A 15,105-nucleotide genomic window follows, 5' to 3' on the forward strand; every position below is an offset into this window, starting at 1 on the left:
TCTGCATGTTTGCTTGATAAGTGACTATTGAGAACATTTTTGAAGATTGTTTTTCATTTTTTTTGATTGACAAATCCTTTTATTACCACAGTATTTGTCATGGTGATAGCTATTTAAGGTTTCTACTAAACATCAAATTTTTTGTTGGTCCGGTAGCAATGGTTGAGTACTGTACTCCTGCTCTAAATACAAGCCATGCACTAAATATGTACTACTACTGTGTCATAAACATGTTATTCTTCTTAAAGTCTTTTCAAAGTCACAGGTGTGGATTAAACCACGGTTCCTTAACAAATTTCTGTCAAGCTGACCCACCAACATCGTTTTCTGAACCAATTAAATAAAGCAATCCATTCTTTGCAGGGAAGAATTGGCCCTAATATGTGACACAACCACAAATAGTACATAGGATTGTTAATATTGTGAAAGCTGTGATGAAACCAAGACAATCAGCTTAAAGATCAAGAGTGGAATGAAAAGACCGTTGTGCTGTTCCTTTACGAAAGAGATTATGACCAAAATCCTGGTGACTTGATAAGATTTAGTCTAGTTTGAAAATGAAAATACAGTACCCATGCAGTTATGTTGCAGTTTTTATATTTCCAAAATAAATAGAGAAATGAATGATGAAGACTTTGGAGTATAAAAAAAAACTACTCTCACATGGATATATGAATAAATAAGGCTTTATTTACATGTATTAATGATACTGTAGCACTCCTCATTGTTGTTTCTGTTTTACTAGAGTTGCCCAGGCGTATGTTAACCAGCGTAAGCTCGACCACGAGGTGAAGACTCTCCAAGTGCAGGCGAGCCAGTTCTCCAAACAAACTGCTCAGTGGATCAGTATGGTGGAGGGTTTCAATCAGGCCCTGAAGGTAAGATACCCTGTGTCGGCATGAAATACACACAAAAACTACAAGGCTTTTCTATGAAATATCTACTTTGTTTTATAGTCCTACAGCTATTAAATCAATAAATGCACTTACTTATTTATTGCAATTCGCAAAGTTGACTTCTGTAAATGATATGGGGTCCCAAAGATCATATACCTAATAGCAGATTAGCAGTAATTGTGTGGTGTGGGTGTATCACAAGTAGGGCTGCACGGTATGAGGAGAATATGCGATAATGTTGTTAAATATTGCAATAACAATATTATTTGCAATAACCAAATATTAAGTGCCCTCAGTTCTGCATTTCTGTTTCTTACAATACTCTGCTAAAATACAACAAATTGCTTGTTGAATTTAAAATAAACTAAAGGAAATCATATACATCCTTTTTCATTGAACGTTGGATTGAATATGAAAGACAAAAGTGCAGTTTTCAGCTGATTTTGTCTTTTTCGTCATTTCGCAGCCTTTCGTGACGTGTTTATCACAGCATTTGCTATTGTGATGACGATAAAAAGAACAATACATTGTGTAGCCCTAATCAGAAGTGTTCCTACATTAAGCAATATTACACGAGAGGGTATTCTTTAATGTCACTACTGGCACGACAGTGATGCAGTAAGGACCTACGTCATTGGATCTACTGTCTGGGCAGATCTACTAACAAGTAGACAACACCTCGGTCCGGACCACATCGCTGTTATACCAGTAATGACATTAAAGCACACCCTCTCATGTAATATTGCTTCATTTACCAATATGTTTGTATCCCATCTTAACACCTTATTACTTCTTGCAAACAGTGACTCATCAAAATTTAAGGGCCTTGATACAGGTCCTAGATCTGGGAAGATTTGACTAGTGGTAAAAGTAATTCATGAATGACTTTCCAATCCCTTTAATCCAGTTTATGTCACCCTCACAGAGAAGACAGGGTGCCTGGATATGATTGTAAGCTTGCCTTGGTCCTGATAATAGGTAAGACTGGTAGATGAAAGGCTAATTCTGATTTTATGCTCACTTTTTAAACAGGAAATTGGGGATGTGGAAAACTGGGCACGCAGTATTGAGATGGATATGAGGACTATTGCCACAGCTCTTGAGTACGTACACAAGGGTCAACCTCAGTCTGCTTCCTCATAAACTTCATAGTGGAACATTTACAGCTGAAGCCAAACACACTGGAATATAATCCAACTTACTCCTATGAGCAAAGTTGCAAGCAGCAATGACTTTGCTTCTCAAAGTGGGCTCATGATGATGGTTACTTTGACCAGAGCTATGCTGAACATCTGAAATGGGTGAAACATCTATTTAGCAGTGACTTCAATTAACTATTGAAAACCATGTCAGTTTTGTTTTTTAAGGTGCCACATGTAAAAACTAAAGTGTAAATTTAAGGGGCCATGGACAAATTACAACTTGTCTCCTTATCTGTAGTTTCTCCTAAAAAGCGTTTTTATAGCAAATCTTTTTTTCAGCACCTGATACCTAAATTAAGCTTGTCTTTGTTAATGTATTATATTGTTATTTACAGTTATGACTTTAATGTATTTGTTAGACAACATCATTCATTTAGTAATGCAACATTGTTTTTTAATAAAGTAATACAAGTCACTGGTGTTTTTTCTTATGAAACAAGGCTTAATAGATTGTATCTACCACTCAAGTGTATATATACATACAGCTTCACAACAGCTGTTATACAAAAAGGACAAAGGAAAGTTTGAGGATCCTGATTGAATAGGGGGAGTTTTGATCAGGCTATTTAAAAAGGATCTTCTTGTGAGAAGCATGTCAGTGGACAAAGTTTTTAAACCACTAAATACAATAACTGCATACATATTTGCTTGGCTACGATGATTGGACAATTAATGGAATGACTGACGTAAAGGAAAGTTATGTCACAATGCACGTGGCTGTTAAGTTCACTCAAGTAATCGCAGGTGTGTTTGGTAACAAATTGCACTTTCAGTTCACCGCATACTATTGTAGAAAACCAGTGTCAAGAACCCACTGGCAACACGATTGTTCTTTCAGTTTTCACCGGACATGTCAATTTTTCTGTTAAAAACAGAAGTAGTTTTGCTTCACACTCAGAATTTGTAAAATATATCCTTATTTAAGCTAACATTTCCTACAAAAATCTCTGGGCAAGTTTAAAGTTATTGTTTTTTGTGGAAAATGTTAGTCACATTTATATAAATACCTTTCCTTAATGCATCAGGTTTCTGTGGATTTAACTTTTTGATAAGCCCCAATACAATGTACGGTACAATGGCCATTTCTTGTTTAGTGTAAACATCTCGTAGTATGAGCTGATTAGTCTCAAGACATGCATTGCAAAGTGCAGTTGCAGAGTATACTGCATATATTGTTAAAGCTTTAACATGATGATGTAATAGATCAGTGAACTGAATGAGCCAATGAGGTTAAACATGTTTTTTGAGGTGCACCAGGCTTAATCGTGGGATTATTATAAATTTGGTTTAACACTCTTAAAACATAAAGTACTCACTGTATACCCTGGGTACCACCAGGTAAGTACTAACAAAGGGCAAGATTTTATGTTAAATATGTGAAAGAACCTGATCTGAAAGTAAATAATACACTGTATGAAGGTTGAAATGCTAAAACAAGATCTCAACTTTGACGTCCAATTTCACATTTCAAGCATTTTTTTCTTTTTCACAAACACGCACGCGCACACACACACACATCCCAAACCAAGTGGTTAAAGTTTGGGGATTACCAATTGCGGAATTGTCTTAAGGGATAAACCAAAAGGGATAAAGTCTCTCTGTGACCAGCCTCTCTGAGTTAAAACAGAAGAATAATCTACAAGGAAAAGAAGGGGAAAGGCAAGGGGACGCATAACTTGTGGAGATCCATCACTTGTTACAAAGAGGAAAAAGGTAAGATAAAATATATAATTATCTTTCTTCCCAACAAATCACAAAGTACTTCTTCTTCCCTGCATGCTCTGGGTCTTATATGGGCTTTTTATACTTATTAACTTCTGTAATTAAATTAATGATCACAATTTTTTTCTTAAGTTTTTAAGTTTGAGTAGTTTTACCTGATCAAATTACATTGACCTACATGAATATTTGAGTTATCTGGTTTATTCTGCGTTATGTATTAACTAGTGTGAAATCTAATTTGCTTAACCTGAGTTGCAATTTTTTCAGGATAAATTATGTTTTATTTAATAGCTCTCATGCAAACATTAACAGCATGGGTACTGAAGGTTATTCAAGTCTGCAGGCAATTTTGATATCATTGACAACACAACCTATAGAAGAATTTCTTTTCACTAATAAGCCAGAAAAGTAACTGTTTTCAGCAATGAGCAGCTTAACCAGCTCTGACACGGCTATTACATTTATGCTTAGAAACAATGCACCCCTCCTCGGGTCCCCCTCCCCCTCAAATGCCTTTTTCTTCTTCTTATGAGTATTATCCAAAGATTTCTCATGTTCCCAAAGCAGTTCTGTATTACAAGCACAAGGCCCTCTGTGAACCAACTCATTGTATCCCGTACTTATCAAAAAGATTCAATAAACCCTTAAATGTAATTAAATTGAGTAGGAATTTGGTGAGAGGGATTCTTGAAGTAAGTGTGTATTTCTGCTTTCCGTTCCTGACAAATCAGATTTGGGATTTTGCAATGTAATATTTGCTCAACCTGTTTTTTCAACAAAAACAAATCCTCCAGGTGACCAAAAACCCCACTTCTCATCCTGGAAGCAGCATGGATATGCAGTTTGTCTACGACCTTTTAGGGTAAGAATTACCAGTGCTACACTGCGTTTTGAGCGGTTATTTGGCAGTTGTATTGTAACCGTATAGCCTCCAAGCTTACACATCTAGAATATTTTTTTCAAAGTCAAATCCCCTCACTCTTGTCCAAACATCTACTCTCTGTTGTCTTTCAGGGAAAATGCTTGGTCATCCATCATTGCTACCTTTGTCGTGTTGTGGATTATTGTGTGGCTGTACAGAGACAGCTTGCAGATTAAGGACATATCCAGCAAGTATGTTTTTGTGACCGGCTGCGACTCGGGCTTTGGAAACCTGCTATGTAAGAATCTTGACCGTAGGGGTTTCCATGTGCTGGCTGGCTGTCTAACAGAAAAGGGAGCTGATGACCTGAAAAGAGTGGCAGGGCCTTATTTAAAGACTATCCTGCTGGATGTGACCAATGAGGACAGCATCCTGAAAGCCATGGAGTGGACCAAGACTGAGGTTGGCGATAAGGGTAAGAGATGATGCTGCATTATTTAAATATAAGATGACAGAGTTAATCAAGTTTCACAAAGCCGATCTGTGACTTAATTTGTTATTCCACCTTTTGTCTTTAATTTTTTGTAGGACTTTGGGGTATTGTGAACAATGCTGGATGCTCATTACCCATGGGTCCTTCCGAGTGGATGAGAGTGGAGGATTTCCATAGGATACTGAGAGTCAACATGAATGGAGTGATTGCCATGACGATGACCTTCCTGCCTCTCATCAAAAAGGCTCGCGGCCGTATTGTGAATGTGGCATCAGTGCTGGGCAGGGTAGCGGCAAACGGTGGTGGATACTGCATCTCCAAGTTTGCAGTGGAGTCTTTCTCTGACTGCATCAGGTAAGACTTACACAAACTCAGCAACATTAGATAAGAGTGTACTGCAACAACCTGTGTGCTTTCAAAAGCACCAAGAAAGTATTTTGTGGAGCCAGTTAACCTTTAATGTTATTGGCTGAGAGAAGAAAACTCCCCCAAATCCTCAATAATCCTATTTTTCCCTTTTTAAGAGAGACTTATTCTAAATACAAGAACAAATTCAATTCAAGTTATAATCTTCCCAGCGTCATTGTCCCATGACGGAGAGCTGGTTTGAAGAGAAGGTTTTTATATTAAACAACAAAACAAACTGCCCAAGACATCTGGCAAGCAGACAAATATTGGCTCAGTAGACCAGACATTCTTCCTACATTTATATGTACTACATCTATTGTTGTTTTTTGTTTCTTACTTAACCCATTCATGATGTTAAAGGTTCATGCTAAAGGTCGCAGCCAGTGTCACAAACTTCTTTCAAGCTCTGCTGTTTATGTAATACTAGAACTCTCATGTATAATACTATTCTATGTGACATTTCTGTTTTCAGGAGAGATATCAACTACTTTGGAATCAATGTGTGCATCATCGAGCCAGGATTTTTCAAGACCGCAGTGACAAGCCTGGAACCCCTCGAGAAGGAGCTGCATCGCCTGTGGAACCAGCTCAGCCCTGAAGTAAAAGCCAGCTATGGAGACAAGTACCTTGATAAATGTAAGTAGACTGCTTATCTTGGTTTGGACTCATAATGCAAACTATGAGTAAGCATTGCTTCATTGGTTTATTTAAAATGTTTCAAAACAAACAAAAGTCTGTATCTGTTTTGGGTTTGAGATTCACAATCAAAAGACATCTTTTAAAATCTCATATCTATACTGAAAGTTAAGATGCTTTTAAAGTATAGTATGAGTTTAATGTGAGTGTAGGCTATGCTAATCTTTCTAAATGTGTCCCCTATTTAGCAATGAATGCCAAATCATGGAAAGTGTTCATATTGTTAAGATTAAGGAAATCTAGGAATTTAAATATCATGAATCCCACTTAAGGTACAATACATACATTGTGAGGTGAAGTGATGAAAGAATCACTTAATTTTAAATTCAAATATTACATTTTACACGTGAAATATCTTTTCATCGCTTCTCATTTTAAGACATTAAGGTGCAGCGTTTGATCATGAATGCTGTCTGCGACACCGACCTCACTAAAGTGACCAGCTGCATGGAGCACGCTCTGACTGCTGCCCACCCACGCACCAGATACAGCCCCGGCTGGGATGCCAAGCTTCTCTGGATCCCCCTCTCTTACATGCCTGCCTGTGTCGTTGATATTGGGCTGAAGATGGTGCTGCCTCGTCCTTCAATGAGCGTGTAACCCATGATGACTTAAAAAAATGTCTTTTAAAGTCCTCAGCCATAATTTTTTTTCATTTCGATGCAGCGCAGAGGTTGACCTAAATGATGTTGCTGTTATTATACTTATACGTGCATGACCTGCCATGTAAAAGTATTTAGGCAATTTGAAAGAACATAATGAAACTGTATTGTATAATGTACTGTTTATTTTGTTTGTTAACATTGCCCTGTGCCTTTTAACACTGTTATTTATGTTGCGTAATATGGATGATGTTAACTCAGAGTTTAAATAAACAGGGTTTCCCTATGAAGAAACTCTCAGAATGCAATGCAGCATTTCACAGACACAGATTAAATAAATAGCTAAAAGCTTTACCATGGAAAAATGTCTACACACAACTATGTGCAGCCCCACCATGATGGTTTCTTAATTGTTTTGTTTTATGCAAACAACGATGAACACATGAAAACCTTTACATGTTGATGATTTTTAATGAGTTTTGAGTTTTAATTGAAGTGTCAGTCACGTTGTAACCTTGGTTCTCTGACCGGTACATATGGATATGTGACGGTGGAGAGATAGACTCAATACGATAGAGAAACACTCGATGACCCTGGGGCTTAAGAAAAGTTGGAAATGAACATTGTAGGTTTTACATTTTAGTAGTTAATGTATTGAATCTGGTGCAGCCCGTGATTCTGTGTGTGTGTTTTTCAGATGAGGATCTGCTGTCTGCTTACTGAGAGGTAACATCAGAGGGCCATATTCCTAAGGGATGGCTAAGGGTTTAATATCAAAAGGCTTTTGTCTTGTAGAAAGGTACATTAACATGTCCAACGGTCTCAGGTCCTCAATGCCAGATGGAATCAGCTTTAAATTAGATCAACAATTGTTTCTTTGTTGTGCTTGCTGGCCTTTAAGGCAAGACACTCTGAAAGTCAGGACACCACAGATATTTTCTCCGTGACTAATGAAGCAAAGAACCCTGTTTTATCACACCCTTGACCCTGTAATCTCTTCTGAAGAAATTATTCTACAGAAACCTTTTGATAAATTCAAAATCTGAAATTGGTTGAAAATCAGGAGCATTGTAAATCAACAGCAACTTTGTGGTATAATAGTGGAATGCCGCATGACATAAATGACGTTAGACATTTAGTTGTTATTATCGTACAGAGACTCACGCTGAAAGTCAGAAACACTAGAACAAGCAATGATTCACCAGCATTCGGACTTGGTCCCCCTGCTTATAATTCTGTTATCTTTTGCAACATTGACTTTTTATCAGGTCCTTCTGATATTTTACATAAGGTTTTGTTAAAACACTACACACAAGAAATGATTTTATGGTCACTATTATGCAATATTCTCTAAATAGTACACTAGATTAAGAGGGTTTGTCTATGAAAACCCTAGTGAAAAAGTGTGTGCTGTGTATAAATATGACATTGTCTTCATCTCAAACTCATATTGTATAAGCATTTGTATCACCTGAGTAATATCTAGATTGTTCTGGTTAAAACGTTATTTTTGTAGTTTTAATATCTTTAGTTTTTTTATGTGTCTAAGATGTTGAAAACAACCTGTTCCACATACTTTTGAGTCCACTCACATTTAAAAATTATTGCTGCACACAGTAATTTAAGCTCAGTTTAGTTAATTATCAGTTACCATTGACAGAATGTACTGAACAGGTTCAGCAGGTGTTGATCATTATAATAAACTGAGAGGCTTCTTGGGTGACTAAGTTGTGTTACACAACAGATCAAATGCTTTTCATCATGGCTACTGTGGTCTGCTCTGAAATCATTGGTCTTTTGTTAATTTATAATACTGAATGCTGTGATACCAACATTTGAAATGTATCCTGATTGACAACCATCAAGTCCTCATGGTAGACAGCTTGCTCTCCAAAATACATTTCTAGTCTCTGATTGGCTACTGTAACTTTCAGTCAAGGGACAGCTGCCACATGAGGTGGCGTGTCTGTCATACAGACTCTCTGCTGCTTTCAAGGGCCCCTCTATATTTTCTTATAACTTTATGGTGCATGTTTGGTCATTAATGACTACTGTATCTAGTAGCCAAAGTGTTATTTTTTTGTCATGTGTCGCAGAGCCACTTTATGTATACTGAAGTGCTTAAATGTGCTAAAAAATAATAATAATAAACTATAGAAATGTTTTATAAGTGTTACTTACTTGGCAATAAATAATTTTCTTATTCTGATTCTGATTTCTAAGTTAATTAGATTTTAAGAGGTGGGATCTAAGTACAAAAAATCATACATGTATATACATATATATACTATATATGTATGTGTACACTGTATCTATACTTTACTTGTACTTTACTTAAATAGGTCAATGTGCTGCTACTTCATAGGTTTCTTCTCCCCCAATACATTCCAGAGAGAAATATTGAATGCCTACTTTTTAATCTACATCTTTTATTTAATACTTTTAGTTTCTAGTTACTTTCCACATTCAGAATAATAATAAAACATTTTATCAACAACCAATTATAAATTATAATGTAATATTAGGACTAAATGTAAGACTTTATTCCTTGATACAATTCACAATTATGGATGCATATATGGCGAAAAAAAGAGGAGACAAAATTCCCGACGACACTGAAGGCAGCAAAACTTGAGCCAGTCATATTCATTTCAGTGACCTCGCAGGAGCCGCTGAAAAACAACTCTAAAAACCCCAACCTCAGCCAGCTTATGTAGGCCTACTACTCGTTGCCAGAGCAGGTTTGTGGGCAGCCATGCACTGTCTGAGAGCGCTGCGTCTGCTCGTCAAACACTCGGACACGCTTAAGAAGGGTTTCTTCTTCCAGCCAGCATGTTGTCTGAGCATAAAATCAACCACGTCCCAGCGACCACCACCTCCGGACTTGGATCGTTTGCATCTGAAAATGTAAGTTCAATTCATTTTAATTTTATTTGTAGTATCAATTCATAACAAGAGTTATCTCGAGACACTACAGATAGAGTAGGTCTAGACCACATTCTATAATTCATAGAGTGTATAATGTCCCAACAATACTAGTAATTCTCCAAAATAAAAGCATAGTGGCATAGTGACAGTGGCGAGGAAAAACTCCCTTTTAGGTAGTGAGCTCGGACAGACCCCGGGCCTTGGTTGGCGGTGTTGGTGGGATGTGATGAACAGTGGCAATAACAGTCACAACTAGAAAATTCCTCAAGAAATGTTAACGGTGTGCCTACCACTTGGTGCAATAACAATACAACTTAATAAAAACAGTAATAGAAGTGTCTTAACCCTGTCTTAAAACCTATTTAAGACCTTTCTGTCACAATAAAGATAATGGAACAGTGACTAAAACATGGTAGTAGTAGTAGTTGTCATGTCATAGCAGGGCGCTGCAGGGTGTTCCAGTATGTATGGCATGGCTGGATGGAGCAGGGTGAGTGTCTCTAACAACTTAGTGTCAACAGCTGAGAGACCTGTGGATTATTTCACACACTATCCCTGGGCCTTGTATTTGTATCACATATATTAAGATGCATTTAAAAAATATAGAAATATTTATACCATTACTGTATATAAACAGTTACTGCCTCAAATGTGGTCATATTAAACTTAGTGTACGTTATCATGTGTCAGCTAAACTTTGATGTGAGTTTTTAAAGCAACTAGAGGCTTCCAACAGAGTGTCAAAGAGAGAAAATAACCTGTACACAAACCTTTAAAAAAAAAACATAAGAAATTTAAAAAGAACCTGCAGAATTATTTTATATAATATACCAAGAGGACCAGCACTGAAAATCATAACACATATACAAAATAAGTATAATGTTTTCCTGTCATTCTGACTGTAAATGCATTTTAAGGTTATCTTGTTTCTTGTGGTGACATAATAGTGGCATTAGCAGTTTACTTGGAGATCATTTTGCATTATTGAATGACCCAGCTGAGTAATGCTCGGTTTAACAAACTGAATTAGCAGTTTTAGAAGAAATCATTATGTCAAGTATATCTTCTGTAGCCGTGTGTATGTCAGTAGCATGCAAGAATGGTCGCTTTTGTCTTTTTTTATACTTTCATCTTCACTTTATCAGGAATGTCTTTTCAAAGTTCCCCAGCACGGGAGTGGAAGACGTGCTTTTCTACACCATCACAGAAGGAAAAGAGGAAGTCCCCATTTCATTCTTTACCTCAGTAAGAAGCTAAAGAAACATCCTATCTATCTATCTATCTATTTTTATTGTTATTGTGTTTTAATCTGTTCCCCTTTTGTTTGCAGGCCCTGAAGAAAACTGGCCTTCAGGCATCAGACCCTCGTCTAAAGGACTGCATGGAGAAGCTCCGACTGGCTGTGAAGGAATCTGTTCCTGAGGTGATGATGGACAGAGACCTTTTCCACAGGTGTGACAAGTGGAGGAGATGGGCAAGTGGTTTTAAGACTGAATTAGTCTTGTGTAGCCAGACCTTCCTCCACAGAGCTGTGGAGGAGGGTCTGGCTCATTTCACGCAGCATTCCGGGACGGGAGAAAAATATACTCAGATTTATTGGCATTTCTTTCGACCAATCCCTATTGTCTTGGGCGGCGCTAAGCGTCGGACAGAACAACGGTGCCTCTGCAAAATAGCCTCTGGAAGGAACTTGTTTTGGTGAAACGTGCATGTTCAAAAGTTGTTTTAGTCGCGCAACAGAAAACTCAGATCGGACAGATAGTCTAGCTAGCTGTCTGGATTCACCCTGCAGAGATCTGAGGAGCAGTTAACCATAGTGCTAGTAGAAATGGACCGGAGTTTAAAATGCCAACACAAAGAAAGCGGAAGGTAGCGGACATCCAACCAAAATGAGGGACATCCGGCGTAATTTCCAGCGGCACCTCAACAATCCTCGGAATAAAACATTGTTGATATAGACTAGGACTGAATCAAACAATCAAATGGTTAGTGCACCCAAACTGCAACTATGTAAATGCATATGTAAAATAATATTTCACCCCGAAACACGATATCATGCTAAGGTTTTACAGGCTCTACCCGCACCAATGCAATCAAGGTCTGTTGTGTTTAGTTCGTGGTGTTCAAAGCACCATTTTTCCAATTAAACTGACACGTTACAAATTATAACCCACCACAGACCTCGTTGTTTCAAGTGCTCTCCTCAATTCAGTGGGAGGACACAGCTCACAACAGAGACTGTGAACACCTCAAAAGCTGTCTTTATTTGGCACAAGGTGTCATTCATCTACAGACTTAAGGCAAACACATTACACATTATATTTTCAGTACAAGACTTCTGAGTTTTTTTTTCAATCAGCAGTAAAATCTTAACCACAATGCAATGATACTGATACTCATGTGCTGTAGTTTTATTTTCTGTGTACTTTTTCAAAAGCCTATAGTGAATGTATTGTCTATTCACACATAAACTGATAGATTCTGATACAGCAGATCAACAACTTCAACCCAGGTTGTTATCAACCCAAATGTTATCAATGGAAACATTGATAACATTTGCGAAACTTTTAACGAGGAGTTGGGCAACAAGTTCAACATAATTGACAGGAAAAAGTACATTAGATTTTTCTCTGAAGTTTCTCACTTTGTTGCCTCTTCCTGGGAGTGTTGCTCTTTGACAGTACAATGCCCCTGTATGGACAAATGGACTTCAATCTCATAGCTGGCTGTCTTATGGTGTTCTGTTTTCCATCCACTACCCTGTGCAGGCATGATGAGATCAAACTATTTTTAGACTGACCTTCCTACAGCATTCCTTTCTAATGAAGCATTTGTTGTATGTGACCTGCTGCATGATTGTCTGTCTTTTTTTCCTCCCTTGTCTGCAACACATACGTGAAATTACTTATTTTAAGTGATTTATTACATGTTTAAGACTATTCTGAAGAATGTGGAGGAAGCGAGAACTACAGGAGGTTGACACAGTACCATGAACACATTTGTAATAATTTAATTAATACTTTTGTGAATCTTCTTGTCACTGTTGTCTCTGCTGATTAGTATGTAGTCACCCAAAACAAGTCAGTAAACATTTATGTCAACACTTCAGTAAAGGCTAAAAGGTGTGAATATAAAGTCATAAATTGTACTACATGTGGTGAACTATTCCTTTAACTTGATTAGCCAAAGGTGTGAAAGCCAGTGTTATGTAGTTAGTGTGTGTAAGGACATGTCAGCTTGATTTACTCTTATGTTGATCAAAGCAAAGGCCCAGCACCAAGACTGGTAGTTGGCAGCTGCTACTCTCACACTAGGGAATGCACACACACACACACACACACACACACACACACACACACACACACACACACAGACACACACACACACACACACACACGCACCATTGTTGCCCCACTATGTTACAGTAATATCAAAAGAAAGTATTTAGATTTCCATAAGTGCTCCTGAGTGCCTGTGCATTGTGTTTTTCTTTCAGGTGTGTCGGTGGAAACATCGTCCTGCTGATCCAGGCTTTCAGAAAGAAATTTATCATCCCTGAGTTTGACGTGTTTGCACAAAAAATAAATGAAATCTACAAAACAGTGCAAAGCCAAAGGGATGGGAAGGTATGCATTTATTGTTTGTTTGCATAGAAATGGAAAATAATTGTATCATTACTAGATTCTTTTGAAGTTTATGAGTGTAGAAACACATGGCATAATGTAGCTATTTTACAAATTGTCAAGTACTGTATATGGTATAGTCAAGAACAAGCTATAGTTAAAATTTGGCATATCTTTCTTTGAAATCATATTAAACTTCTTAATGTTTCCCTCCATTAAATTGTATACTAAAGAAATTATGAGTCACCACATGCCCTCATACAAAATAAGTTTCTACTAACGCCTCCTTTGCTACAGTGCTTTTAGTTGTGACTCCATCACATTAAACTGACTGGTCGGTTACTGGGTTTCTCTTGTCTATCCTGGCTTTAGGTTGCAGACTACATACCCCAGCTGGCCAAGTTTAGTCCAGAACTGTGGGGTGTGTCTTTGTGTACAGTGGATGGCCAGAGGTAAGAATTACAGATTTGTACTTGGAAAAAAAAAAAACACCATCACCAAGCTCTATGTGGTAGCCTTTGTAGAACTATATATATATATTTTCTCTGAGCACTTTAAAGACTTCTCATCCTCTTTGTTTTAAAAATTAAGATTATTTTAACTCGATTGATGCTAAAGGAAGACTATGGTATGATTGAAAGCTCCAGAACACCTAGTGAATGGACCTTGTGGTGAGATTGTTATATATTATTGTTATTTCCAGGATTAAAAGGATATTTTTAATATTTTGAAGTTGTTCTATGAAGCACTTATTCATAGTCAGTGTAAAACCTTGCAAATAGTCAATGTATTACCGGCACGTCAGCAGTTTGGAGAAGCAGACAGGCGTACCGACACGGAAGCTAAGCAATGTACTGCTGTGGACAGGGGCAGCAGTTAAGTGTACACTTCTGTGCACACAGGGAGTTGCTGTCTACCGCTGCCTCCATCAGATAATTTGTTGGTGTTATTGTGTGACCTTGGTGAATCCAGTCTAACCCTTCAAAACACCCAAGTCACACAGTAACACAAACAGACTGATCGAGTCAGCAGTAGACCACCAACTCTTCTGTTCTGCAGAGTAAAATTACTGTTTTTGTCAAAGGAATCTGGTGGCCCCATCCACAGCAGTACATTGCTTAGCTTCCTTGTCGATACTGTCCCTTATTAAGAATGAACTTTTAATCTCTGCGTTGTTTTTCCTCTGTCATAGAGTTGCTGAATAGCCAACTCATATGACTGAGCAATACTACCACAGAAGCCTAGTGCATTTTACAGGTGTGATTATCAAAGTGAATCTGTTTGAGGGTATGTTCAGTGAGACTGAAAACATTCTGTCTTTTTTCACCAGGCACTCAGTGGGCGACACCAAGCAGCCGTTCTGCCTACAGTCCTGTGTGAAGCCCCTGCAGTACGCCATCGCCGTCCATGAGGAGGGATCAGAGAGGGTTCACCGTTATGTTGGCATGGAGCCCAGTGGATTCAAGTTCAACATGCTCTCACTCGATGATGAAGGTGTGTGAGGCCTTATCACTGTCCTGTTGTGTTGTGAAAGCTTACATCAAACAGTCTGTGATGCTCAAAATCTATGTACGATATCTATATGATTTACCACTGCATCAGTGCTATTACTCACTGGATGGATTATCTTCCTCCAGCTGAATGTAAAAATTGTTTCATCAAATTTTCACCAC

General features: G+C 37.8%; 3 protein-coding genes across 6 annotated transcripts in view; all 3 read left to right on the forward strand.

Annotated features, from left to right (window-relative positions):
- The window catches only part of bloc1s1 (biogenesis of lysosomal organelles complex-1, subunit 1), a 3,464-nt gene extending 1,237 nt beyond the window's left edge, over positions 1 to 2,227 (forward strand). The window contains exons 3-4 of the mRNA XM_034869634.1: positions 746 to 878; positions 1,929 to 2,227. Of these exons, the coding sequence (XP_034725525.1) occupies positions 746 to 878; positions 1,929 to 2,039 (244 nt within the window). The 3' untranslated portion in view covers positions 2,040 to 2,227. The remainder of the gene's footprint in view (positions 1 to 745; positions 879 to 1,928) is intronic.
- A 1,392-nt stretch (positions 2,228 to 3,619) lies between these two features.
- rdh5 (retinol dehydrogenase 5 (11-cis/9-cis)) lies at positions 3,620 to 6,884 on the forward strand. Of its 2 annotated transcripts, XM_034869627.1 has the most exons (6): positions 3,620 to 3,811; positions 4,615 to 4,682; positions 4,835 to 5,157; positions 5,271 to 5,529; positions 6,056 to 6,219; positions 6,659 to 6,884. In XM_034869627.1, the coding sequence occupies exons 2-6, from the start codon at positions 4,651 to 4,653 to the stop codon at positions 6,877 to 6,879; spliced, it is 999 nt and encodes a 332-aa protein (XP_034725518.1). In that variant the 5' UTR covers positions 3,620 to 3,811; positions 4,615 to 4,650; the 3' UTR covers positions 6,880 to 6,884. The 2 variants fall into 2 exon arrangements, with proteins under 2 accessions (XP_034725518.1, XP_034725519.1); XM_034869628.1 differs by lacking the exon at positions 3,620 to 3,811 and having other exon boundaries at positions 4,579 to 4,682.
- Positions 6,885 to 9,522: 2,638 nt separating this feature from the next.
- The window catches only part of gls2b (glutaminase 2b (liver, mitochondrial)), a 13,746-nt gene continuing 8,163 nt past the window's right edge, over positions 9,523 to 15,105 (forward strand). The window contains exons 1-6 of one of the 3 annotated variants that reach the window (XM_034869611.1): positions 9,523 to 9,788; positions 10,955 to 11,054; positions 11,140 to 11,261; positions 13,306 to 13,435; positions 13,805 to 13,884; positions 14,763 to 14,926. In XM_034869611.1, the coding sequence (XP_034725502.1) occupies positions 9,637 to 9,788; positions 10,955 to 11,054; positions 11,140 to 11,261; positions 13,306 to 13,435; positions 13,805 to 13,884; positions 14,763 to 14,926 (748 nt within the window). In that variant the 5' untranslated portion in view covers positions 9,523 to 9,636. Of the gene's footprint in view, positions 9,789 to 10,954; positions 11,055 to 11,139; positions 11,262 to 13,305; positions 13,436 to 13,804; positions 13,885 to 14,762; positions 14,927 to 15,105 lie in introns of those variants that run through there. The other 2 variants (XM_034869612.1, XM_034869613.1) reach the window with 2 other exon arrangements.

Source organism: Etheostoma cragini, chromosome 4, assembly GCF_013103735.1.
Source record: "Etheostoma cragini isolate CJK2018 chromosome 4, CSU_Ecrag_1.0, whole genome shotgun sequence".
Classification (NCBI taxonomy): Eukaryota; Metazoa; Chordata; class Actinopteri; order Perciformes; family Percidae; genus Etheostoma; species Etheostoma cragini.